This window comes from Trichosurus vulpecula, chromosome 1 (assembly GCF_011100635.1).
Source record: "Trichosurus vulpecula isolate mTriVul1 chromosome 1, mTriVul1.pri, whole genome shotgun sequence".
Classification (NCBI taxonomy): Eukaryota; Metazoa; Chordata; class Mammalia; order Diprotodontia; family Phalangeridae; genus Trichosurus; species Trichosurus vulpecula.
The window spans coordinates 45,955,708-45,983,382 of NC_050573.1; the positions used below are offsets into that span (position 1 = coordinate 45,955,708).

General features: G+C 40.9%; 1 protein-coding gene across 1 annotated transcript in view; it reads left to right on the forward strand.

Moving 5' to 3' along the window:
- ADGRD1 (adhesion G protein-coupled receptor D1) overlaps nucleotides 1-27,675 on the forward strand; it is a 477,959-nt gene that overhangs the window by 331,947 nt on the left and 118,337 nt on the right. Inside the window, exon 18 of the mRNA XM_036742325.1 lies at nucleotides 18,947-19,100. Within this exon, the coding sequence (XP_036598220.1) occupies nucleotides 18,947-19,100 (154 nt within the window). The remainder of the gene's footprint in view (nucleotides 1-18,946; nucleotides 19,101-27,675) is intronic.

The window sequence follows — 27,675 nt, forward strand, 5'->3', positions numbered from 1 at the left end:
CTTGAGGGCAGAGATTATTTTGCTTACTTGTATTTGTGTCTCTAGCATTTAGCATATGATAAACATTTATTAAATTTTTTCCCTTCCTTCCTTCCTCCCTCCTTCCCTTCCTTTTCAATCCATCCTCTCCTCATCTTCTCATTTCAAATTATATAAATTTTAATATTCAGATTTATTATAAATAAAATCCTAGCCAAAATCTGGCCTGAAGCATATATCTGAAGCGCAGCCAGGGAGACTGGAGATGAAGAATAGATCTGACCCATGAAGACTGACAACAGACACCTGATCTGTGTGGTTCTGTGAAAGCCCTGACTGATGAACTGGAGCCAGTAGGTGACTGTTTTTGACTCAGCCTTTAGACGAAAGAAACCAGTGAAGCAGACTGATTCACATCAGGAGACAGAGCTTTCTTGGGTAGGGCTGCAGAGGCTCAAATCTCTGGCAAGAAGCAGGCAGCATGTTCTACCGATCTGAACCCTGCTAATGAGTTAGCCAAGGCTGCCATCTTGCCCTGATTATGAGTTGACAGGAATATTATCAGCAAGGAATCTTCTCTTCCCCTGTTGGGAAACAGAGCAGCCTATACCAATGTGAGAATGAGACGTTAGAGTTGGTTATGCAAATATATGTAAACACATGTACATGTAGCCAGTGGCTGGTGCTTTGCTCCATTTTGGATGACTTTCAAAGGTTCACAGTGCTAACCCAGGGGTCTCACACACAGTGCATACTCAATAAACTTTGGTTGCATTGAATTGAAGGTTTGATTCTAGTAGAGACTCATTTTCTTCTTTCTGCTTCCTGGCCATAGACTGTACTGCCAGCCCCCTGCCCAGATTATCTCCCAACTTTGTGTCCTTGGTTACAAGGAAGGCTGGCCAGAGAGTGAGGAGAGCATATAGAACCCCTGAAAATTCCACCCCACTATGGGGAAACAAGTCGACTGACGGTGTGTCAAGAATATCACCTTTCTTCAAAAGGTTGCAATATTTAGTTACTTGCGGGGATAGTGAAATCTCTTTTCCATAAATAGTTATTTTAGAGAATCTCAGAGTTGGGAGGGACCTCAATGGCTATATACAAAAAATAATTTCTCCCATAACACACCCTATATACTCAACTACTCATCATGGTATCTTTGTTTGGAAACCTCCAGGGAAAGAGAACCCACCATTTCCTGGGGCAGCCCATCCCAACTTGGGCAACTGTAATTGTCCAGAAGTGTTCTTTATATCAAATGAGCCAATGTTTGTAAGGCACTTAACAAACCTGAAAGGGCCATATAAGCTCTAGCTGTTGTTATATGGAGTTTCAACGGACTTCACTGCAGATAAATGGTGTTGAAAGTCTCACCATCCCCTACCCTCAGTCTACAGCTACCAAGTAAAAGCCATCCCTTCCTTCTGATGACTTTGGGAGCCAGTTGGAGCAATGGGTGAGTGTTTGAGTTGGAATCAAGAAGAAGTGAGTTCAAATCCTGCCTAAGATGCTAAATAGCTACATTTATAATAATTATAATCATAAGCCACTTAACTCTCTTTGCCTCAGATTCCTCATCTGTAAAATGGGGGTGTTGTGAGGGTCAAATTGAGATAACATATGTAAAGTGCTTTGCAAACCTTGAAATATATAAAGTGCTTTGCAAACCTTGAAGTGTATATACCAAATAAGTTTCAAGCACTTTACATGTGTTATCTCAATTTGACCCTCACAACACCTTTGTGAGGTAGAGGTTATGTTACGTTATGTTATAATTATATGATATTATATTCCAATTTTTATAGTATATATTAATTATATAATATATAAAACATATATTATATTATTATATATTATTTATATATTATATATATTATTATTTGTTCTTTTGAATGAATATTTTCAATGAATAAAGGCACTCATTATATATTTATTATGTGCCAACTCTCTCCTAAGTAGGTGTCATGAGGGTTCCATTTTTCAAATGCCTCCTTTATTTAGGAGATACAAATACACACACATTCTTTGCCTTCAAGAAGCTATATTCTAGTAGGGAAAGCCTTGTCCACCTCACTATGAACAGATAAGAAGGTGACCAGGTGGCTCCTGAATGAGGTATGAAACAAGATCTGGCCTAGGATTGGGTGCAGTATTTGTAATAACCATAATAATTTTGTATACACCCACTCAGGAATCAGGACAGCTTAGCCAAAAACTGTATTAATTCCAAAGCTGAGTGTATTAAGTTCCCCAGGGCATGGTCTCTGGTGGTCTGCTGTTCTGGAGCATATACTCTCAGAGCAGGTAGCAAGAAAGTGGCTGGGGTGGGAGGCTGGATGGGATGTGAAGTACCTCTGAGAAATCTTTTGTCTTTTGTCTCTTTCTCTTTCTCCAGAATGCTTTTGAGAATTCAGATTGAGTTTTCTGAATTCTATGAGAAGGGACAGACCAAGCTTTCCCTACAGGCCATTTTTCAATGTTCTTTCTAGTGCAGAGCCATAGATGACTCTGATAGAGCTCATTAGCTGTGTGACCTTGGGCAAGTCACTTAACCTCTGCCTGTCTCAGTTTCCTCAACTGTAAAATGGAGATAATTATAGTATCTATCTCCCAGGGTTGCTGTGAGGATAAAATGAGATAGTATTTGTACTCTTAGCGCAAAGCCTGGCCCATATTAAGTGCTATATGAATACTAGCTATTATTAGTAATGATTATTATTATCCTGCATATATCTTGTCTGTATATAGTTTTCTTTTATATGTTGTTTCCCCCATTACATTGTGAGCTCCTTGAAGGAAGTGACTGGTTTTTGCCTTTCTTTGGATCCCTAGTGCTTAGCACACAGTAATTGGCACATGATAGGTGCTAAAGAAATGCCCATTGACCTAGGTTGACTTGAAAACGCAGACAACAGTAGCAGCTACCTCACAATGTTGTAGTCAGGCTCAAATGAAATAATATACGTCAAACATTTACAACTTAAAGCCCTATCTACATTTTAGCTATTACTATTATCAGGGCAGCTAGGTGGCACAGTGGATGGAGCACTGGGCTTGGAATCAGGAAGATTCTTCTTCCTGAGTTTGAATCTAACCTCAGACACTTACTAGCTGTGTTACCCTGGGCAATTCACTTAACCAGTTTGCCTCAGTTTCCTCATCTGTCAAATGAACCGGAGAGAGAAATGGCAAACCACTTCAGTATCTTTGCCAAGAAAACTGCAAATGGGATCATGAAATGCTGGACACAACAGAAATGACTCAACAACAACAAATTGTTATTATTATTAATGGCTACTTAGAAAACAGCCCCTCTGTCTTTATATCCCCAGAACCTGGCACATAGCACTTAATAACAGCCTGTTGCTTGTAGACTGATCAATATTTACCTATCCTGTCAACTGTGGTGAATCACTTTTAAGTCTCACCAGGTTGTGTCTGTAGTTTGAAGACAACTCCAATTTCCAATGTTTATTTAACTCCCTTATTCTGATCTTCCCACCTCAAAGAGCTGGCCTGGCTTGTTGGCAGCAGGGACGATGGACTCCAGAGGTCCAGAGAGAAAGGTTTAGTTCAGCCCCCTGACTTGCACTGATTAGTGACACATGGCCCATTTGCTTCTCCAAAATTGAGCTGGGGTCTTGGTGCACATCAGGGACCGGGATTCTCATTACCAGGCTTTCACTGTCAGATCCTTTCCTCACTGTGTCTCCTTGGTAGGAGACGATGCTGTCAGCAAAGCTTAGACCTTGCCTCGGGTTTTGTCATTGTGGTGATGCTGAGAAAGCAAGTGTGCTGGGTGGAAGTCTGTTGGGGGAAGGATGTATGTCTTACTGCATTAGACTGAGAGCCAAGGATTGAGCCCGCTGGCTTCCCGATTTCCCACTGACTTTAGCAAGTCTGGGCTGCCTAGCCTGCTTACCTGAGTAAATGTCAGTGCCTGCTTATCTGCAAGTTCTTTTTGCACTGGGTTCACCCCATTTGAAGATAGAGTAACCACCCTCAAGACACTTATAATCTGCATTACCTTTTATGGGAAGTTATCATTGATTCACATCCTTCTCCTCCTACCCCCATTCAGAATTTGTGATTAGATGGGCAGCTTTTATGCCATTGATGACATACCATTTTTATACCAGCTTTTATACCATTGATGATAACAATATTGAAAGGAAGACTGCGGTAGGTATACTTAGCCTAACACAACCATTTTTTTAGCATGGAATGGTAACAGTGGAAGTAGAGAGGTAAAGCAGATTCAAGAAGCAATTCCCAGTTCACTTCTTCTCTGTTGTTGTAATGCAATCCAGCAAACATTTATTAAGTGCCTACTGTGTGCAAGGCACTGTCTTAAATATTCTCAGCTGAAAATTTGGTTCATAGTTTTATCTGTCAGAGAAACAGAAAATTAGGAATTCCAACAGAGCTAAGTCAATTTATAGGTGGGAGGGCCAGCGTAGTATAGTGAAAGGTATGGTGTACTTGGAATCAGAGGACCTGAGGTGGGAAGTCTTCCTCAGACATTTGACTTCTCTGGTCCCCAGATTCCTCATCTGTAAAGTGAAGAAGTTGACTGGATAATCTTTAAAGTCCCTTCCTGATTTCATCCACATTCCTGTGTGACTGTCCTCAAGGCATTTACCATCTTACCAGTATGAGAGAATAAATAAATGAGGCAGCTAGGTGGCTTAGTGGGTAGAGCTGGACCTGGAGTCAGGAGGACCTGGATTCAAATCCTGCCTCAGATGCTTACTAGCTGTGTGACTCTGGGTAATTCATTTCACCTGTGCTTGCCTCAGTTTCCTCATCTGTCAAATGGGGATAATAACAGCACCTATGTCCTAGGGTTGTTGTGAGGATAACATGAGATGCTATAGTAGGAGCTATATATATATATTAGCTATTATTATTATTATTATGAAAAAGTATATATTAAGCATTTAGTACATAGAAAGCAATGAGTTAAGTGCTAGGTATACAATTACGAAAGTGAAACAGCAGTCTCTCCTTCAAGGAATGGATATTCTAATAAGGAAGTCATCACGTTTAGAGGAACGGTGACTAGGGAAAGGTCTTTTGGTCTGAGACGTCAGAGGGACAGTGACTAGAGTCATAGGGCAGTCAGTAGCCATGCCCTGTCCAGAATCAATGCTGTTACTGATTTGATTACTGTTCCTGAAAAGGAAGGAAAAAATAAAAGAAGGAAGGACGCAAGCATTTATTAAGCCCCTGCTGTGTGCCAGGCACTATACTGAGTACTTTATAGATATTATCTCATTTGATTTCGAGACAACCCTTGGAGGTTATCCACATTTCACAGTTGAGGAAACTTGTGTGTGTGTGTTTGTGTGTGCGCATGTGTGTTGGGGTTGAGGGATAGGGCAGAAAAATGACCAGGTTGAAGCATTGGTAGGGATCCAGGCTGGGTTAGACATAGTGGGCTATATTCGAGGTCGTGTAAAGGAGGCAATGTAGTTTAATGGAAAGCACACTGGATTTGGAGGCAGAGAACTTGGGTTCAAATCCCAGCTCTGCCATTTATTAGCCAGGTGACCTTGGGGAGGTAATTTCACTTCTCTGGTCATCAGTTTCCTCATCTATACTAATGCCCTTTATGGTCTCTCCTGGACCTAAATCTGAGATCCTGTCATCTATGAATGACTGGGGATTTTTAGGTCCCATTGAGAAATGTCACAACTTCTTATAGTCAACAAGGTTGCCAAGTCATCCAGTCATGGGCCACTTGATATCACCCAACAAATGGGAGTGATACACCTAATTTTTGCCAAACTCTTACTCTTCTCATCCGTCCAGGGCCTCCCAGGCAGGAGAGCCGATCCAATAAATTTACGTTGGATTGAATTGAGTCAAGGCTTGTCTTCGTTTTCCAACCTTCAGAAGCTGCTGCTTGCTCTCTGTGCAACCAAAGCAAACCCTGCCCTGTAATACTACTAATAATAGTTGGCATTGATATAGCACTTGGGAGACATTGTCTGACTGGATCCTCACAACAGCCATGCAAGGCAGGTACTATATAGGCCATTGGAGTACAGCTTTAGAATGCAAAGAGACCTCAGAGGCCATCAAGACCAACCCTCTCATTTTACAGATGAGGAAATGGGGGCCCAGAAAGGTCATGGGACCAAAGACCTCAAGAGGGAAGGGATTTCAGAGGTCATGTACTCCAGCCCCCTCATTTGACAGAGAAGGAAAGTGAGACCAGTTGAGGTTATAAGATTAGATAAAGATGAAATGTATCTCAGAAGTCATTTAGCCAAACCTCCAAATACAGCTGGGCCCTGAGAGTCTATGATAGTATGGTAGATTCCGAACCATGAGAGACTTCAGAAGGGCAGCTGGGTGGTGCCTTAGCACATAGAGTGGTGGTCCTGGAATCAGGAAGACCTGAGTTCAAATCCGGCCTCCAACACTTTCTAGCTGTGTGACCCTGGGCAAGTCACTTAACTCTATTTACCTCAATTTCCTCATCTATAAAATAAGCTGGAGAAGGAAATAGTAAAACCACTCCAATATCTTTGACAAGAAAACCCCAAATTGGGTCATGAAGAGTCAGATACGATTGAAAATGATCAAATGACAAAAAGCCTCAGAAATCAGCCAGACCATCCTCTTCATTTTACAGATGGGGAAACCAAGACCCAAGGAGGTTTGGAGGATCTGATAAGGATTAAAGGTCTAGATCTGTACCTCAGAGACCAGTTAGTTCAGCCTCCTTATTTTACAGAGAAGGGAATTAAATAACAATAAGGCATTGTGATCCTCATTTTTGGGTAAGGAAACAGACTTAGTGAGATTAAGAGCTGCCATTATAGTCCCAAAGTCTGCCTCCCAAGCTGCCCCTCTTGGCGATATGTATGTGGTCCATTTTCAGTGTCAAGAGCAAAGTTGAAACCTGAGTCTCTCCTGACTTCATACGCAGGGCTGCTTCTACCAGACCACACTGCCTTGCCATTCAGAAATGTCACAACCTCTTAGTCAGTGACGTTGGCAAGTCATTGGGTCATGGGCTGCTTGATATCACCCAACAAATGGGAGTGATGTGCCTAGTTTTTGCCAGACTGTTACTCTTCTCACCCATCCAGGGCCCCCCCCGGCAGGAGAGCCAATCCAATAAATTTATGTTGGATTGAGTTGAGACCTTGTTCCTATGGAGCACCAGGGTGGAGGAGCCCGCTGGATGTCACAGCCATGCTCCGGCTTGCCTGTTCTCAGGGGAGAAGCCACTGTTTCCATAACAAGACTAATGAAATCTTCATTCATTCCTGAGGCTGTAAATAGCCTTACTCTCATGGACCCAAAGTGCGAGCTATGATTCCGATGAGTTCTGCAGCTCAGGGAGAAGGCTGTGCCTTGATCCACATCCCTTTGAAAGATCCCTGCATGGCAGGCAGAGAGAGTAAAACAAATGAGATGATGGATATAAAGTGATTTATATTAAATGTATTATACTTGGTACTAAGGACTCAGAGTAGTAGCAAAAGAAAAGCAAAAACCCTCAGCTCTCAGAGGCTCCAAAAGATCTGTGATTTCAGTCACGTGGGCCTTCCCCCCAACCATAGAACTGCATAGAGTAAAGGGAAGGGAGCACGTATTTGTTAAGTACCTACTATGTGCCAGACTTTACAAATATTAACTAATTTGATTCTCACAAAAATCCTGCAAGGTATGTCTTATTATTGTCCCCTTTTTATAATTGAGGAAACTGAGACACAAAGATAGTGAGTGACTTGGCCAGGGTCATACTTGTATTAAGTGTCTGAGGTCAGGTTTGAAACCAGGACTTCCTCATTCCAGGCCTAGCGCTCTATCCACTGCACCCAGCTGACTATGTTAAAGGTAGGTGTAGGACATGTATCCCGATGAGTTGACGGCTATAAATATCTTTGTAACGCTTAATTCTCCAACACTCCAATGTATCCATATACATTGTATCTATATGTTCCCCTCAATGTGGCAGATCACAAGCTACCCATGCCTACTTATCTTTCCATGATCTTGTCCATGATCTCCTACAAATCTGCCATGGGGCCCTCTCCAGTCGTCCTGATCTATATCGTGCCAGTGGACCCAGATGACTCTGGAGTAGAGAGTGAGGCTGGTGACTTTGCACAGCCCTCCCTCACTTGAATCCAATTCACTTGCATGATATTGCATCACCCTTCTGATGGCATCATCCTCTTTCAGAATGAAGGACAAACAACAACCAGAAGCCAGGGGCTCCACCCAACATTCTAAGGGCTTCTCTTGCATCTCAAGGATACCTGTGGTGGCTGCTGGCTATCTGCAGTCTATATCCCTCACTCTTGTTACTTGACAGGATCAACTCAGTATTTTTTTTTCTGATCAGGCAGTTCCTGGATGACATCCTTCACACTGCTTCTCCTGCATGATCCTTAACTGACAATGCACAGCAGCCTACTCACATCCACCATGTGCCTCTCCATTGCCCTCTGGGCAAACCATGCCTTCAGTTATCCAGAGATTATCATGTTCCATTTCACACGTTACCAGAAGGACATGGGTGTTAAAAAGACGGACCTTTGCATGAAGGAGAAACGCATGACCCTGGAAATTTCATGTAAATGTCAGCTAGTATTATGAATTCATATCAGTGACACAGGGCAAACAAGGGAATGTGTTGGTGTCTGGCAGAGATTGGATCATGCCAGCCACTTCCCACCCCCAGCTGAAGAGAGAAACAATATGTGAGGACAGTGAGGGGAGGCACTGCTCACTATTCTGTAACCAGAAGAGAGCGCACCCCCTGATAAATTACTCCTATTGTCAAAAGTTCCCCTTTGTATGCCGAAGAGGTAGACATTTACGCTGGCTTCACACATTCAGGAGGGGGACTTTCTCTGGAGAGTTTCAATCCAGCCCTGTCCAGTCCAATCCAGCCCATTCCAATCTATCCAATCCACTAAAATTCTATCCAACCTAGACTAGTATAGTCCAGTCCAATCCAAACCAATCCAGACCAGTCCACTCCATTCCATTCCAATCCAGTCATTTCAGTCTATCCAATCCATTACATTAAAGTTCAGTACAATCCAATCCAACCCAGTCCAGTCCAGTCCACTGCAGTCTAGTCCAGACTAATCAATTGTAGTCCACTCCAACAAGCATTTATATGCTGTGCACCTACCATGTACCAGGTGCTGTGTTAGGTACTAGAAATATAGACACAATCAGTTAATGCATGAGTATTTATTAAGCACCCATAATGTACCAGGTCCTGTACGCCACCATAAACATAGTAGAAAAAAATGACAACAGTTGCTGCCCTGCAGAAGCTTACATTCTACTTGAGTGTCAGAAAATCATGAAATCATTGGTCCAGAAGTGACTTTAGAATGTCAATCATTCCATCCACAAGTATGTATCAAGTATGCAGGAAGAGCCAGTCACTGTGCTGGGCGTCAGGAATGCAAGTGAAACATTGCCTGCTTTCAAAGAAATTAAATTCTGATGGAGGAAACAACGTGCCCCTAGAAGGGTCTGTACAGAGCACACACGAAGCAGATACAAGTTAAATTGGGTGAAGAGGCATAAATAGCTAGGGGGCTTCCCGGAGGCAGGGGTGAGGAAAGAGGGCATTCCAGGCATAGGAGACCACCTGGGCAAAGACGCCAAGGTAGGAGAAGGGACATCATGAATGAAGACCAGTAAATGGGCCAGTTTGGTGGGAATGGAGAGTGTATAAAGGGGAATTACATACAGTCGGCCTGGAAAGGTAGAGCAAAGCCAGACTGGGAAGTACTTTAAATGTCCATTTGAAGAATTTATGCTTTTTTCCAGGTCATAGGGAGTCAAAGAAGCTTCTTGAGCAGAGGACTGGAATACTTAGGAATATTGCTTTGGCAGCCATGTAGAGAATGGATTGGGAGTAGGGAGAGACTTGAAGCAGGAAGAGTAATTAGGAGGCTGTTTTGGTAGGTGAAGTGAGCGATGATGAGGACCTGAATTAGAGGTTTGTCCTGAGTCAGTTTGATGCTTTTAATGAGTTTTAGCACTTACCAACCCCCCCAAAAAAAGCCCCATCAAAATAGTGTAGCTGACGTAGCTGAAACCACTGAGAGGGCCCTGAGGTTGGAATCTGTGACTCTTCCTGGTGTTCTTGAGATTGAGATCTGGGGACCGGTCAGCCAACAAGTATTTATTAAGGGCTTTCTATGTACCAGCCATTGTAATAAAAGCTGAGAGAGCAAAGAAGAGCAAAAACACAGTCACTGATTTCAAGGATCTTTCATTCAAATGGGGTAAATAGTGTATAAATAACTAGGCCCATATAAGATATATAATGTATAAATAACTAGGCCCATATAAGATATATAATGTATAAATAACTAGGCCCATATAAGATATATAATGTAAATAACTAGGCCCATATAAGATATATAATGTATAAATAACTCGGCCCATATAAGATATATAGTGTATAAATAACTAGGCCCATATAAGATATATAATGTATAAATAACTAGGCTCATATAAGATATATAATGTATAAATAACTAGGCCCATATAAGATATATAGTGTATAAATAACTAGGCCCATATAAGATATATAATGTATAAATAACTAGGCCCATATAAGATATATAATGTATAAATAACTAGGCCCATATAAGATATATAATGTATAAATAACTAGGCCCATATAAGATATATAGTGTATAAATAACTAGGCCCATAGAAGATATATAGTGTATAAATAACTAGGCCCATATAAGATATATAGTGTATAAATAACTAGGCCCATATAAGATATATAATGTATAAATAACTAGGCCCATATAAGATATATAGTGTATAAATAACTAGGCCCATATAAGATATATAGTGTATAAATAACTAGGCCCATATAAGATATATAATGTATAAATAACTAGGCCCATATAAGATATATAATGTATAAATAACTAGGCCCATATAAGATATATAATGTATAAATAACTAGGCCCATATAAGATATATAGTGTATAAATAACTAGGCCCATATAAGATATATAATGTATAAATAACTAGGCCCATATAAGATATATAGTGTATAAATAACTAGGCCCATATAAGATATATAATGTATAAATAACTAGGCCCATATAAGATATATAATGTATAAATAACTAGGCCCATATAAGATATATAGTGTATAAATAACTAGGCCCATATAAGATATATAGTGTATAAATAACTAGGCCCATAGAAGATATATAGTGTATAAATAACTAGGCCCATATAAGATATATAGTGTATAAATAACTAGGCCCATATAAGATATATAGTGTATAAATAACTAGGCCCACATAAGATATATAGTGTATAAATAACTAGGCCCATATAAGATATATAATGTATAAATAACTAGGCCCATATAAGATATATAATGTATAAATAACTAGGCCCATATATAGAGATATATGGAGATATATATGGATATATGGAGAGTAGGTAGAAGGTAATCTCAGAGGAATTGTTAGCTGCTAAGAAGAAAAGATTGTTCCTGCTCCGATCCCCTCAAACACACATGCACACACACACGCATGCACACACGCATGCACATACATGCACACATGCACACATGTGCACACACACAAGAAATCCTTTTTGTAAATATATATACATTGAATAAGCCTGGGAGTGGGAATGAAATTCAAGAGGTTTCTGGAAATGCCAAGACATCTTGGGAGAGGCTGTCTCTTACAAAGTCATCCAGCCAGAGCCAGTGTGCTGGAAAAGATGAAATACTGAGATGGCATCTGGGATCCTGTCCAAGAAGGGGGGTGGTTGGCGTCTGATAGAAACTAATCCTAAAGAAGAATAAATGAAGAGGGCGTTCGGGCCGCATGAGCACCAACCATCTTTTCATCTCTAACAGGATTATGAGTCTGAGATGAGCCTCTTCTCTCTCTCAATGAGACTGTCTCAGAAAGCAATTAGTGGAGGAAGGACAGCTGTGCCAATGAAGGAGCTGGGCAGGAATGGAGGGTATGAAGAGGGGGAGTATTGGTTCAGCCTTCATAATGTAGCCAGACCTAAGGATAGAAGGTGATAGTGAAGTATTGAGATTCCTGGGAGGAAAAAACCAATTGAATTCCATTTCACAAGTCTTTCTTAAGTGCCTGCTTTGTGGTAGGCAGGGCAGCTAGGTGGCACAGTGAATAAAATGCCAGGGGCGTGGAGTCAGGGAGATTTTGGTTCAAATCTAACCTTAGACACTAGCTGTGTGACCCTGGGCAATTCACTTCACCCTGTTTGCTTCAGTTTCCTCATCTGTAAAATGAGCTAGAGAAGAAAATGGCAAACCACACCAGTATCGTTGCCAAGAAAATCCCAAATGGGGTCATGAAGAGTCAGACATGACAGAAAACAACTAAGCAGCAACATGCCCTGGGCATTTTCCTCAGTGCTGGGGACACACAGTTTCTGCCCTCAAAGAACTTACAATTCTAGTATGGGAATAAAGGCTGGGAAAAGTTAGAACAGAGGCAGAGCTCTCTAGGGAGAGTGCTAGTGATGGAAGACTGTTCTGTAATTTCAATTTCTTGCCTGTAACCCTGACTGTCTTACTGGGAACTCATCCATGACTAAATAATGAAAAGATTTATTCTGGAACTGTGAGTTCTTGGTGTTGGGTGTATAATTAAAGGGGTCATCTTTTGTGAACGTTGGGAGTGAATGGAGTGTTAGACTGAATTGCTATTTTCTGGTTCTTAGGAAAAAAAACTTGAGCTGCATTTGATAGTTCCCTGTAATAACTTCTCCTTGAGGCAGATGTAGAGGAGATAGTTTGCAAGCAAAGTAACTAGGTAGGAATGGGGGTGGAAAATGGAATGCCTCCCAGTCAACAGAAGGGTACCTGATTGGCTGAGACAGCCTGGGATTATACAATGGAACAGTGGGCTCTCTCTCTAGAGTTCCTTCCACCTTCCTCCCCCCAACCTCACATGCTTCATATAGAAAGGGTCATATCTTTGGTCTATGGTCACGAACCCTGAAACTCCCTTATCCGAGCTCAATCTCTTGTTGTTCTACCTTTCTCTCTGCCTCCTGTCTTGTTCTTTGATCTCACATTGACTCCTAATTCTCTGAACTCTCAGTTCCCTCCCAGATCCTCCCCCTTGCAACAGCTACACTGTCCTCTTTGCCCCCCATCTTGACCCCTTGGTGAGCCAGCTCAACTTTACATTACTCTCTTCTCTCAAATCCCTTGCCTCTTTTTTCCTTTTGAAGGTCTTGCCCTTCTAAGCCTCAGTCTTGAATTATTCCCACCATCTTCTCTCTTTTCTCCTACCTTTACTCTCCTTTATTCTCTCCTTCTCATTACACATCACTCAAATCCTTCCTGCCATTATCTCTTGCTTGTCTCACATAAACAGGTTACCCTTCTTCTTGCCAAAACAAACTCTCTGCATGTACATGTGATCCTATCCTGTTCCATCCCATCTTCTCTAGCAAGTTGTCTCTTCTAACATCCCTCCTTTCACTTATCTTCAATCTCTCCCCTTTTACTGGCTGCTCAACACCCATGAATAGGGTTGGACTTGAGAGTGGAAGAATCATGGGCCAAAATAGGCCACAGGAGATTTAGCTGACAATTAGTTAAGCAAGCCTAGGTACCATCTATGAATGCCTTTAAGCCAGAGTCACCTCCAGAATGGATTTGCTCTGTATGTATGTGTAACAACAATGTTGCTTGCAGCTGCTGTGGATGTATAAGAACAACACCACCAGCACACAGGAAGGCTGCTAGCACAGGTTCTTTGATCTGCTTTTTTAAGGAAATCAACTTTAAGTGGTTAACAATCTTACTTTAAATAAAATATCATTCACTTAGTTCAGGGGAAAAAGTCAGCACCCTGAACTTCAGAGCGAATACAAACAGAAGTTACAAACAGAGAAAATAGTACAAATCAACAGACAGGCTTCTAACTGTCTGACTATAGCAATACATACAGTTACCAGAGAGAGAAGCACCGACATCTGCGTTTTCAAAGCTGGGGGAGCTCCTTAACGGCTACCCAGAATCTCATTTGGCCAAATCACATGAACACTGTTCCAATGAGTGAGCTCCAAAGCAAAATGCCAACCTCAGAGTATATATACTGTTTCCAATCAAGGACTCTTGATTCAATCAAAGACTCCTGATTCAAACAAATGCAAGATTCAGTCAAAGGCACCTGATTGCCTTAGTGCTGAGAAGCCCTCCAAAAGAAAAAAAAACCAGCAAAAAGTTCCACTTTGCTTGCCATTACAGTATGTCATTTGGGTCTAGCTCCTTTTTTCAGATTTCATTTCTTTGTGTTCCCTTTCCATTTTTTTTCATATAATAATTGGTCCTAAGGTGTTAGAGTCCAGATGTGATGGCTTCACTGTTGTCAATGATGAGAAGAGATCACCACATAAATGCCAGCAAATATATTCAACTATATGCAAAGAAGATTATAGGCCCATTCAAGGTTCCTATTCTATCTGTGCTAAGCAGAATCTCTGCTCTGCATGTGGCTCCCTCCACTCACTCCACAGTCCTACCATGGTGACCCTTCCTGCTCCTCATACAATACTTCATCTGATTTTCATGAGTTTCTACAGGCTCTCCCTCATGTCCAGAATGCCTTCCCTTCTCACCATGGCATGTTTGAATCTCTAGACTCCTTCAATACTCAGCTCTAGAGTCACCTTTTACATGATCCCTCCCCCAAATATCTTGAATTTATATTTTAACTTTATATATACTTAGTTATGCATATGTTGTCTCCTTCAGTATAATATAAACTCCTTGAGAGCAAGCGATGCTCATTGTTGTTGCATCCCCAGTGCCTAATAGTAGGTACTTAATAAGTACTTTTGGTTGGTTATTGCCTGTGTATCTGTTGTCTGTCACATTTTGTCCTCACAAATAGAAAGTAAGCTTTTTGAGGGCAGGCACTGTTTCATTTTTTTTTTCCCTTTTGTATCCCTAGCACTTAACGTAGTGCCTGAAACAGAAAAGATGCTTAATATATCCTTACTAATTGTACATCTTTCACTACATTTCAGTTTATTATTCCTTTCCCTTATAAATAAATCCTAGATGAGGTACCCTTATGTCTTAGATCAAGGGTTGGGGAACCTGCAGCCTTGAGGCCACATGTGGCCTTTGAGGTCCTTGGATGCAGTCTTTTGACTGAGTCCAAGTTTTACAGGACAAATCCTTTCATTAAGGGGATTTGTTCAGTGAAGTTTGGATTCAGTCAAAGGGCCACACCTGAGGACCTAGAGGGCCATGTGTGGCCTCGAGGCTGCATGTTCCCCATCCCTGGCTTAGAGCGTGTTGGAGTAGCAGCAAGAGAGAAAGGTGTAATGGGTGTTGAGGAGAATAACCAAGATATGGCAAGAGTGTTAGAAGAAGAAAATGTTATTAGGGATCAGGTGCTACATCTCTGAACCAAGAAAACCAAGCACATTTGGAAATTGAGAAGGTCAAGGGACCTTTTAGATTTCTAAACCTTCCAATGAGGGTTTGGATAAAAGTAAGGTTTGGAAACACAGTGATGGAAATGATAATAATATTAATAATGCATCATCTGATGTATAAAGTATGCAGCATTTAAAGATGTGAAAAGTGCTTTGTCAACAGTTCTCTGAATCTGTTGGAGAAGGAGCTAAAATCCTGGGGAGCTGAAGCTGATAAGGCTTGGCATGGACCCCCGAGACTTCCATCTAAATGGAAAAAATTCATAAACTCACAAAACACCAGATATAAAAGGGACTAATAGTCATCTGGCCTTTGCTTGAAGACTTTTTAATTAAGGAAAATTCATTACCTCCAGACAGCCCATTTCACTTTTGGATGGGTCTGATTTTTAGAAAATCTATCCTTACCCCAGGCTTAAATTTACCCCTTTTCCCTCCCAGCTTCCACCCATTGTTCCTCATTCTGTCCTCTGGGATCAGGCCAAACAAGTCTAAACCATCTTCTGTATGACCGCCCTTCAGGTCCTTGAAGGCTGAATCCATATCCCCTTATGTTTTCTCTTCTGTAGGCATATATGTATGTATATATGTTCAGTCAGTCATTTTCAGTCATATCCGACCCTTGTGAGGTTTTCTTAGCAAAGATATTGGAGTGGCTTGCCATTTTCTTCTCTAGCTCATTTTACAGGTGAGGAAATTGAGGTAAATAGAATTAAGTGATTTGCTCAGAGTCACACAGCTAGTAAGCATCTAGGTTGGATATGAACTCATGAAGAGGAGTCTTCCTGACTCCAGGCTTGACACTGTATCCATTGTGCCACTTAACTGCCTGTAGGAAAATCAACGTTAATTCATTTAACCATTGCTTGCTTGGCAGAACTCTCTTCTCACCATCCTGATCACCTTGTATAGGACCTGCTCCAGATTGTCCTTGACTTTCTTAAAATAAATTATCTCAGACTTAACTCAGCATTCAAGATGTGGTTTAGCAGTAATCAAGGCAGGAGTGGCATCAGGAGTACCACTTCCCTTATTTTGATCATTATTCTTCTCAGTGTAATTTAAGATCATGGTAGTTTCCTTCCTTGCTTGCTTCCTTCCTTCCTTCTTTCTTTCTCTCTCTCTCTCTTTCTTTCTTCCTCTTTTTTCTTTTTCTTTCTTTCTTTCTTTCTTTCTTTCTTTCCCTTCCTTTGTTCCTTCCTTCCTTTTTTCTTTCATTCTTTCTCTTTCTTTCTCCTTTCTTCCTTCTTTCCTTCCCTTCCTTCCTTCCTTCTTTCTTTCTTTCTTTCTTTCTTTCTTTCTTTCTTTCTTTCTCTTTCTTTCTCTCTTTCTCTTTCTCTCTTCCTTCCTTCCTTTCTTTCTTTATTTCTTTCTTTCTTTCTTTCTTTCTTTCTTTCTCTCTTTCTTTCTTTCTTTCTTTCTTTCTTTCTTTCTTTCTTTCTTTCTTTTTCTTCCTTTCTTTCCTCCTTTCTTCCTTTCTTTCTTTCATTATGCCTATCCTTGTATGCCCAATATCCAGTGCAGTACTGTTCACATTGAAGTCACTTAAGAAGTGTTTGCCAAGGAAACTCGAATTTAATTGGATTAAACCTCAAGGCTTCTGTTGCCTTGGAGTACAAGGCTCTTGTAGCCTAAGGGTGCATTCTGGTAGTGCCCTAGGAATGCAAAGGCATAGGCACATCATTGAGTAGTCAGAATGCTGCAATGGCTTGTCCTAGCTAATTGTTCCAATTGCCTTTCTTCAGTATGAGCTCAGTTCTACTCTATCTGGTAGCTTTAGACGTGGCTGTGGGGTGTGTTTTCAGGGTACAATTGTTAAGGAAAGGTTTTAGGAGATGATTCATTCTGAAAGTACCTCAAATGAGTCTGAGGGTGCAGGTGGAGAGTGGCCTTGAGTCAGAACAGGAGGGAGCCCAATGCTAAGTGGTTAGAAAATGGAAGAGGAATGCTAGGCTCTTGTAACAGCTGGGTACAGTGGAGGAAAGTGCTCGATTTGGAGATGGGGTTTGAATACTAACTTGGCCACTTACTGGGGGCAGTGTGGCAAAATAGTATAATTAATGGACTAACTCTGGGGTCAACGGATCTTGGTTCAAATCCTTCCTCTGATTCCTACTACTGGTATGACATAAAAGAAAAAGACTTTGACTCTATTCTCCCCGAGTTTCTCATAAAATACTTATAATACAACCAAGTCTCAATAATGAATCCCTTGCAGTGGTCTCATTATTTGAATCTGTACTTCATATTTCCATTGGGCTGGAATCAATTACCATATTTTACATAATTATGGTTTCATATAATACAAATTTGAAGATGCACAACCATTCAGGACTTTCGTTATTGGTACTAATCGGGACCTAATCATAGCTAGCATTTATATAGCCCTTTAAGGGATGTAAAGTTTCTGATCTTTGTTACATAATTTAAAAGGAGAGGATTAGATCAGAGAGTCATTGAGGTATCTTCTTGATCCTCTCCCTTGAGCATGAACAAATCACTTAATTTCTCTGTGCCTCAGTTTCCTCATCTGCAAAATGAAGGGATAGGACTCAATGACCTCTGTCATCCCTCCCAGGTCTAGTGCTATGATTCGATAAACTTCTCCCAGTTGGAGCACACACTTATATGATAAGGAGCACCCCCCCCATCTTGCCTGATCTCTATAACTAGGATTTATGATTTGAGAAACACATTACATATATCATCATTTGATCCTCATGACCTACAACCTCGTGATGTAGGTGCCATTATTACACACATGTTACACATAGGGAAATGGAGGCTGAGAGAGGTTAGATGATTTGTTCTGGGTCCCACCTTGACTCACCTTGTGAGTCAAGATTTGAACTCATATCTTCTTGACTCCAAATCCATTCCCTGATCCATTATACTACCTAGCTTTCCTGATGAATGGAAGTCATGCCTACTGAAGATAAAACTTTAGCAAAAAGTCGTAGATATAGAGATAGAAGGTTCCTTAGAACATATCTAGTTTACTCCCTTCATTTTACAGATAAAACATTTGAGGTCTAGGGAGGTTGTGACTTACCCCAGAGTCATGAGATGGTATGATTTGAACCCAGAGCCTCAATCTCCAGAGTCAGAGGTCTTTCCAGTTCCCTATGCTGCTTCTCCCAACACATCATTTAATTGGTGTTTTTTTGCTCTTCTTCCAACCATTTTGTTCCAGTACCTCTATTTAGATCAAGGGTTCTTAATTATTTTTTGTGTCCTGTACCCTTTTGGCAGTCTGGTGAAACCTATAGACCCCTTTTCTGAGTGATGTCTTTAGATGCTTAAAATAAAATACATAGAATTACAAAGGATCACCAAGTGTTAATGAAAATAAAGATGTAATTATTTGTTCCCCATCCAAGTTCATGGACACCCTGAATTCTATCCACATATTCCCATTTCAGAACCCCTGGATTAGCATAAAATCCAGAGAAGTCTCAAATCTTGTCTTTCTCTGCTTTGGCCATAGATTCCTTGCAAGGTCTTAGCAGTGCTGCTGCACTTCTTCTTCCTGAGTGCCTTTGCTTGGATGCTGGTGGAAGGCTTGCATCTTTACAGCATGGTGATCAAGGTGTTCGGCTCGGAAGAGAGCAAGCATCTCTACTACTACATCATTGGTTGGGGTAAGTCCTGCTTGTACAGTACATTATCTCACCTCCTATTCCCACGAGCAGCCAGTGTCTGAGCTGAAAGGCACATTGAAGTGGCCAGGAAGAGAGCCCCAGTTCTTAAAATAGAGTTCAAGCCAAAAGAAAAAGAGGAAGGAGGGAAGAAAGGGAAGTGGGAAGGAAGGAATGAAAGGAGGGGGAAGAGAAGGGGGAAGAAGGGAGGAATGAAGGAAGAGAGAAAGAGAGGGAAAAGAAAAAGAAAGGAAGGAAAAAAGGAATGAAGGAAAAAGAAAGAAGAAAGAAAAAAAAGAAAGGAGAGGGAAAGAAGGAAGAGAGAAAAAGTGAGAGGGGGAAAAGAAAGATGAAGGAAGGAAGGAAGGAAGGAAAGAAGAAAGGAATGAAGGAAGAAGAAAGAAAAAAGAAAGGAGGAAAAGAAGGAAGGAAAGAAGGAAGGGAAAAAAGAGAAAGAGGAAGAAAGGAAGGAACATCAAAGAAGAAAAGAAAGGAAAGAGAAAGGGAGGGAAGGAAGAAAGGCAGGAAGGAAAAAAGGAAGGAAGGAAGGGAGAGAAAAAAATAGCTTTCATCTGTCAATCCTCAGGTATATCACAGTGCAGTGGAGGCTGCCTTTCGGGCTGAGGCTTTGGACTGTGTAATTGACACCTGGCATTCTTGAGTTTGCTGCGTTGAATTTACTTTGGCATTGGGAAATGTTATATGTTGCTGGTAATCTCCAAATAGGCCATGTTTTCTTAGTCTGTATTATGCAAGGAGACAAATAAGCATGTTTGTTTTGTGCTTTCAACTGCAAATATTATTTCACTGGGGGATTAAACTGAGCTAAAGTTCTGCCCCCTGCTTCAGTGGTGAAAACAGTTCACCATCACTTACTTTGGGGTGCTTACTGCTGGGAGACAGCTAACGTTCAGGCATGCAGTGAATAACTTGGAAGGAGGAAATTTATATTCAAAACTTCAAGGCCAAGAGTTTGGAACACTATTCAGTGGGGTTGGAATTTGGGCACTTTGGTCTAATTCCTAGATCTGTCCGATTATATTTATTATTATTTCTATTTTGGTGTAGAGAGGTGGGCATAGACTGCCCTCTAAGCATTGACCCGAGATGGGTTCCTAGCCAACACAGTCATCAGGAATTTTCCTTTTTTTCCAAAGCTGGTTAGATCATTAGAACTTGACCCTAATGAGGCAAAGGTTGTGATTCTGAACCTTATATGGCTCAGCCTAGTTCTAAGGGCAGTATCTCCAATTCCAGACGCTGGTTGTTTGTCTCAAGATAGAGGGGACACAAGAGTAAGGATGGACCAGAGCAGCTCATCCCTCCTCCAGCTCAGAATAATGCTTTGTTGATGGTCGATCAATGGCCCCAGTCCATGTCTGAAAGAGCCATAGTGAGCACCACTCTCCTTTTGGGAGGTCTTTGCCTTGTGAAATATGCCGTCCTAGATACTAGTCACTGGGGAGACCCAAAGGTGAATAAGATGCAGATCTGGCTTCAAGCAGCATACAGTCTACAGTAGCATGCCTGAGCATTAGAAACATATTCTAATGTGGGATGCCACAGCCTTCACTAATTCAGTTCAACAAGCATTTTATTTATTGCATTCAGACACAGGATCGTAGAGGCCACCTTGTCCAAAACCACATTTTTACAAGAGAGGAAACTGAATGTCAAAGAGGGTAGTTGATTTGTCCAAGGATGCCGGTAGTAAATGGATGAGCTGGGATTAGATGCCAGGTCTTCACACAACTTCACACTCTATTCTCTGTCCTATTGAGTGCTTACTATGTGCGGAACCCTAGGGATCCAAAGCCAGCCTTGTATTATTATATATTATAGAAATATAATACATATGACATTATAGACATAATATGTATAATACATGTTACATAATATATATTATTATAGGCGGAAGCACAGAATCTCAGAATTGTAAGGGGCCTTAGAGACCATTTAGTCCAACTCAGACCTGAATAAGGATCTTTTCTATGATATGCCTGACAAAGAAGTCACCCCATTCCTGGGAGGAGAGAACTTAGAGCACTGGGCCTGGAATCAGAAAGACCTGAGTTCAAATCCTGCCTCAGACACTTACTAACTATAAGTCACTTCACCTATCTGCCTCAGTTTCCTCATCGGTAAAATGAGGATAATAATAGCAGCTACCTCACAGAGTTGTTATGAGGATAAAATGAGATATCATAAAGCATTTTGCAAACCTTAAAGGAGGTAGGTGGTACATTGGGACAGCTAGACGGTGCAGTGGATAAAGTGCCAGGCCTGGACTCAAGAAGACTCCTCTTCCTGAGTTCAAATCCGGGCTTAGACAGTTACTAGCTGTGTGACCCTGGGCAAGTCACTTAACCCTGTTTGCCTCAGTTTCCTCATCTGTAAAATAAGCTGGAGAAGGAAATGGCAAACCACTCCAGTATCTCTGCCAAGAAAACCCCAAATGGAGTCATGTAGAGTCAGACATGACTGAAAGGAGACTAAACAATAAAAAAGCACTCAAACATTATTATGCAAATATTTATGAAGCATCTGCTATACACAGAGCATTGTGGAAGGTGAAGGAGGTTGGAGAAGAGATGCCATGTTTAGACAAGACATCATTCCTATCATCCCAGAACTTAGGGAGATAAACAAACTTAGATAAGTAGAATACCCACAATTACATGATAATACAAGTGCTTTGTAAACCTTAAAGTGCTATGTAAATGCAAGCTGTTGTTATTAAGTATTTGAGAAGTTCAAAACTAAATGTTTTGTGAAGACTGAGAGGGAAAACAGAATGAGTATTTGTCAATCTTTGTAAAACCAATAGCTGAGAATAAAAATAAGTAACCTTTATACAGGCTGTCCGCAGAGTCTTTGTGCATTTTAAAGCTTTCTTAATTCAAAACTGCACTAAGACTTTTGGGACACTCTTGTTCCTGCTTTTTCCCCATGTGATCTGATTTAATGCTCACGAGGACCCTGTATAGGGGCTGCTATTTTTGTCTCCACTTTAACAAATGGAGAAACGGAGGGTGACAGAGATTAAATTGATTGTCCAGGGTCCCGCAGCTAATAAATACGGCAAGATTCAAGTTCAGGTCTTCCCAACGGCAAGTTGTAAGGTTAATGGGGAATAAGATCTTCTCTGCCCATCAACAGGCCTCATGTGGAGCCCACTAAGGGAAGCTTGCTTGCTTGTAGGAAGGCTTATACGCTTTTTGTTAATTTCTAATTAGGCACTGAGTCAGGAGGGTTCTGGCTCTGAGACTATTAGCTTAAAGAGTATATATTCTGGGAGGTGAGCTTTTGCTTTGAGGGTGTCCTTACAAGAAAGATCTTGTGATTCCCTAGAGAGTAACCCTGCTTCTGCTACCTCCTGTCTGTGTGAGTTGGGTCGTATCACATCATTTCTCTGTCTGTTTCTTTGTGCAATGGACTATATGACTTCTGTGGTCCTTGACTTCACTCAAGACTCAGCTCAAATCTCACCTTCCTGATGTGGAGGGCTTTTCTCTCCCTGCTTTCCACCCCACCCCCACCCCAGATCCCTTTCCTCTTAGATGACCTTCCATATAGATTGCATATATTTTGTGATGTACCTGGTTCTGTGTTTGCGGTCTTCCCCATTAGAATGTAAGGTTTTTGAGGACAAGGAAAGAAAGGCATAGATATGGTACACACACACACACACACACACACACACATATGTGTATGTATCTATTTCATATCTATATACATATCTATATCTATCTATATCTCTATTACTATTTCTCTCTCTCTCTCTCTCTCTCTCTCTCTCTCTCTCTCTCTCTCGCTCTGTGATTCTGCCCCCTTTTCCCTTTGGAAATATACTGAAGGGACTTCCGGGGGTGGAGCCAAGATGGCAGCTGGAAAGCAGGGACTTGCATGAGCTCCCCACCACATCCCTCCAAAAACCTATAAAAAATGGCTCTGAACAAATTCTAGAACTGCAGAACCCACAAAATAGCAGAGGGAAGCAGGGATCCAGCCCAGGACAGCCTGGATGGTCACTGCATGAGGTCTATTGCGCACGGAGTGGAGGGGAGCAGAGCTCAGCGTGGGAGGCAGCAGGACCAACCAGACCAGGAGCCGGGCAGGACAGGCCCTAGCACCCTGAATCAGTGAGCTGTGGCAGTTACCAGACTTCTCAACCCACAAACACCAAAGACAACAGAGAAGGTTAGTGGGAAAAGCTGCAGGGGAGAGTGTTTGAGGTTGGGCCACCGCCTCAGGGGCTGTGGGGGAGGTACAGCTACAGAACTACAGCTGCAGTTACTTCCGGCCCCAGGCCCATGTGGTGGGAAGAATTAAGTGGCGGATCAGAGCAGGAGTGCAGAGCCTGCTGAAGATTTGCATCAGGTCTGGGTTGGTGGTTCTTGAGGAAGGATGAGTGCTGGTGTGGCAGAGCTGGCTGTATAGAAATAGCTCTGAAATTAACGGCGCATCCCCTCAAGCTTGGAACAAAGTACAAGCAATCATACCCCAACAAAAATCTCAAGGGTCAAGTAAGTTGGCTGGGAACATGGCCAGGCAGCGAAAACACACCCAGATTCAGTCTCGGACTTTGGAATCCTTCTTTGGTGACAAAAAAGACCAAAACATACGGCTTAAAGAAGTCAACAAAGTGCAAGAGCCTACACCAAAAGCCTCCAAGAAAAACATGAACTGGTCTCAGGCCATGGAAGAGCTCAACAAAGAGTTGGAAAAGCAAGTTAGAGAAGTAGAGGAAAAATTGGGATGAGAAATGAGAATGTTGCAAGAAAACCGTGAAAAACAAGTCAATGACTTGCTAAAGGAGACCCAAAGAAATACTGAAAAAAATATTGAAGAAAACAACACTTTAAAAAATAGACTAACTCAAATGTCAAAAGAGCTCCAAAAAGCCAATGAGGAGAAGAATGCCTTGAAAGGCAGAATTAGCCAAATGGAAAAGGAGGTCTAAAAGACCACTGAAGAAAATACTATCTTAAAAATGAGATTGGAACAAGTGGAAGGTAGTGACTTTGTGAGAAATCAAGATATTATAAAACAGAACCAAAGTAATGAAAAAATGGAAGACAGTATCAAATATCTCATTGGAAAAACCACTGACCTAGAAAATAGATCCAGGAAAGATAATTTAAAAATTATTGGACTACCTGAAAGCCATGATCAAAAAAAGAGCCTAGATATCATCTTTCAAGAAATTATCAAGGAGAATTGCCCTGATATTCTAGAGCCAGAGGGTAAAATAGAAATTGAAAGAATCCACAGATCGCCTCCTCAAATAGATCCCAAAAAGAAAACTCCTAGGAACATTGTCGCCAAATTCCAGAGCTCCCAGGTCAAGGAGAAAATACTGCAAGCAGCCAGAAAGAAACAATTTGAATATTGTGGAAAAACAATCAGGATAAGACAGGATCTGGCAGCTTCCACATTAAGGGACCGAAGGGCTTGGAATATGATATTCTGGAGGTCAATGGAGCTAGGATTGAAAGCAAGAATCACCTACCCAGCAAAACTGAGTATCATGCTCCAAGGCAAAATATGGATTTTCAATAAAATAGAGGACTTTCAAGCTTTCTCAGTGAAAAGACCAGAGCTGAATAGAAAATTTGACTTTCAAACACAAGAATCAAGAGAAGCATGAAAAGGTAATCAAGAAAGAGAAATCATAAGGGACTTACTAAAGTTGAACTGTTTTGTTTACGTTCCTACATAGAAAGATGATGGGTATGATTCATGAGACCTCAATTTCATAGTAGCTGAAAGGAATATGCATATATGTATATGTGTATACATATATATATATATATGTGTGTGTCTATGTATGTATATATGTAGGTATATATATGTATATATATGTGTGTATACATATATACATATATACACACACACATATATATATACACACACAAAGGGCACAGGGTGAGTTGAAGATGAAGGGATATATCTAAAAAAATAAAATCAATTTAAGGGATAAGAGAGGAATGTATTGAAAGAGGGAGAAAGGGAGAGATAGAATGGGGTAAATTATCTCGCATAAAAGTGGCAAGAAAAAGTGGTTCTGTAGGAAGGGAAGAGGGGGCAGGTGAGGGGGAATGAGTAAATCTTGCTCTCATCTGATTTGACCTGAGGAGGGAATACCACACACACTCAGTTGGGTATCTTACCCCACAGGAAAGAAGGAGGAAGAAGATAAAAAAGGGGGGATGATAGAAGGGAGGGCAGACAGGGGGAGGAGGTAATCAAAAACAAACATTTTCGAAAAGGGACAGGGTCAAGGGAGAAAATTCAATAAAGTAGGATAGGTTAGGAAGGAGCAAAACATAGTTAATCTTTCACAACATGAGTATTGTGGAAGGGTTTTACATGATGATACGCATGTGGCCTATGTTGAATTGCTTGCCTTCTTAGGGAGGGTGGGTGGGGAGGGAAGATGGGGAGAGAATTTGTAACTCAAAGTTTTAAAAACAGACGTTCAAAAACAACAACAACAAAAAAAAGTTTTTTCATGCAACTAGGAAATAAGATACACAGGCAATGGGGCATAGAAATTTATCTTGCCCTACAAGAGAAGAAGGGAAAGGGGGATGGAAGGGGAGTGGGGTGACAGATGAGAGGGCTGAGTGGGGAACGGGGCAACCAGAATATATGCCATCTTGGAGTGGGGGGAGGGTAGAAATGGGGAAAAATTTGTAATTCAAACTTTTGTGAAAATCAATGCTGGCAATATACTGAAGAGCACTTAAAGTGGGCCTTTGCAAATGTTATTAATTCTTTTTTAAAGAAAGTTATTTGGTTTTACTTTACAACATTCAGTTGCACAAGCTTTTTAATTTTAAATTTTCTCTCCTTCTCTTTCCTCTTCTAGACAGTACGCAATCTGATATAGGCTCAACATATACGTTCATGTTGAACCGATTTTTCATACTAGTCATGTTGTAAAGAAAAATTCTAACCAATGGAATGAACCATGAGGAAGAATAAACAAAAAACAAAACAAAAAAAAGAGAGAGCAAATAGTCTGTTTCGATCTGCATTCAGACTCCATAGTTCTTTCTCTGGATGTGGATGGCATTTTCCATCATGAGCCTTTTGGAATTGTCTTAGAACCTTGCATTGCTGAGAAGAGCCAAGTGTATCAAAGTTAGTCATCACACAATGTGGCTATAACTGTGTACAATGTTCTCCTGGTTCTGCTCTCCTTGCTCAGCATCAGTTCATTTAAGTCATTAAGTTCATTAAGTCTGCCTGCTCATCATTTCTTATAACAAAATAGTATTCCATTACATTCATATGCCACAACTTGTTCAGCCATTCCCCATCCCCTAAATTTCCAATTCTTTGCCACCACAAAAAGAGCTGCTATAAATATTTTTGTACATGTGGGTCCTTTTCCCGTTTGTATGATCTCTTTGGGATACAGCCCTAGAAGTGGTATTCCTGGATCAAAGGGTATGCACATTTTTATAGCCCTCTGGGCATGGTTCCTAATTGTTCTTCAACTTTGTTGGATCAGTTCACAACTTTGCAAACAAAAATGTCATTAATTCTTTAGGGGAGAATCGTAGGATTGTAGATGAGCAATTGATCTATCTATCTGTCTGTCTGTCTGTCTGCCCTTCCTATCTATTCATCTATCTATTTGTCCATCTATCTAATCAATCTGTCTGTCCTTCTTCCTATCTATTTATTCATCTATCTATCTATCTATGTCTGTCTATCAATTTGTCTATCTGTCCTTCCTAGCTATCTATTCATCTCTCTCTCTCTCTCTCTCTCTCTCTCTCTCTCTCTCTCTCTCTTTCTCTCCCTCTCTCTCTCCATCTATCTATCTATCTATCTATCTATCTATCTATCTATCTATCTATCTATCTATGTATCTATCTATCTATCTGTCATTCTATCTATCTATCTATCTATCTATCTATCTGTCTATCTGTTTATCAGTTTGTCTGTCTGTCCTTTCTATCTATCTATCTACCTATCTATCTATCTATCTATCTATCTATCTATCTATCTATCTATCTATCTATGTATCTATCTGTCCTTCTTCCTATCTCTTTATTCATCTACCTATCTATATATGTCTGTCTGTCTATCAATTTGTCTATCTGTCCTTCCTATCTATCTATTCATCTATCTATCTATCTATCTATCTATCTATCTATCTATCTATCTATCTATCTATCTATCTATCTGGATGAATACACATATAGATAGACTAGAGAACTCTAATGCTCCTTGATCCAGTGACACTGTTTCTTGAATAAGATACTTCATCTCGCTTCCAGGAATTTTCTCTGACTGTTCCCTGGAATGTTTTCCCTCCTTATCTCCACTTTCTGTCTTCCTTTGCTTCTTTCAAATCCCACATAAAATCCCACCTTCTTCAAGAAGCCTTTCCCAACTCTTATTAATCCTAGTACCTTCCTTCTTCTAATCATTTCCAATTTATCCTGCATATAACTTGTTTGTACATAGTTGTTTGCATGCTATCTCCCCCATTAGATTATAAACTCCTTGAGGGCAGAGACTAGCTTTTGCCTCTTTTTGTATCCCCAGTGCTTGGCAC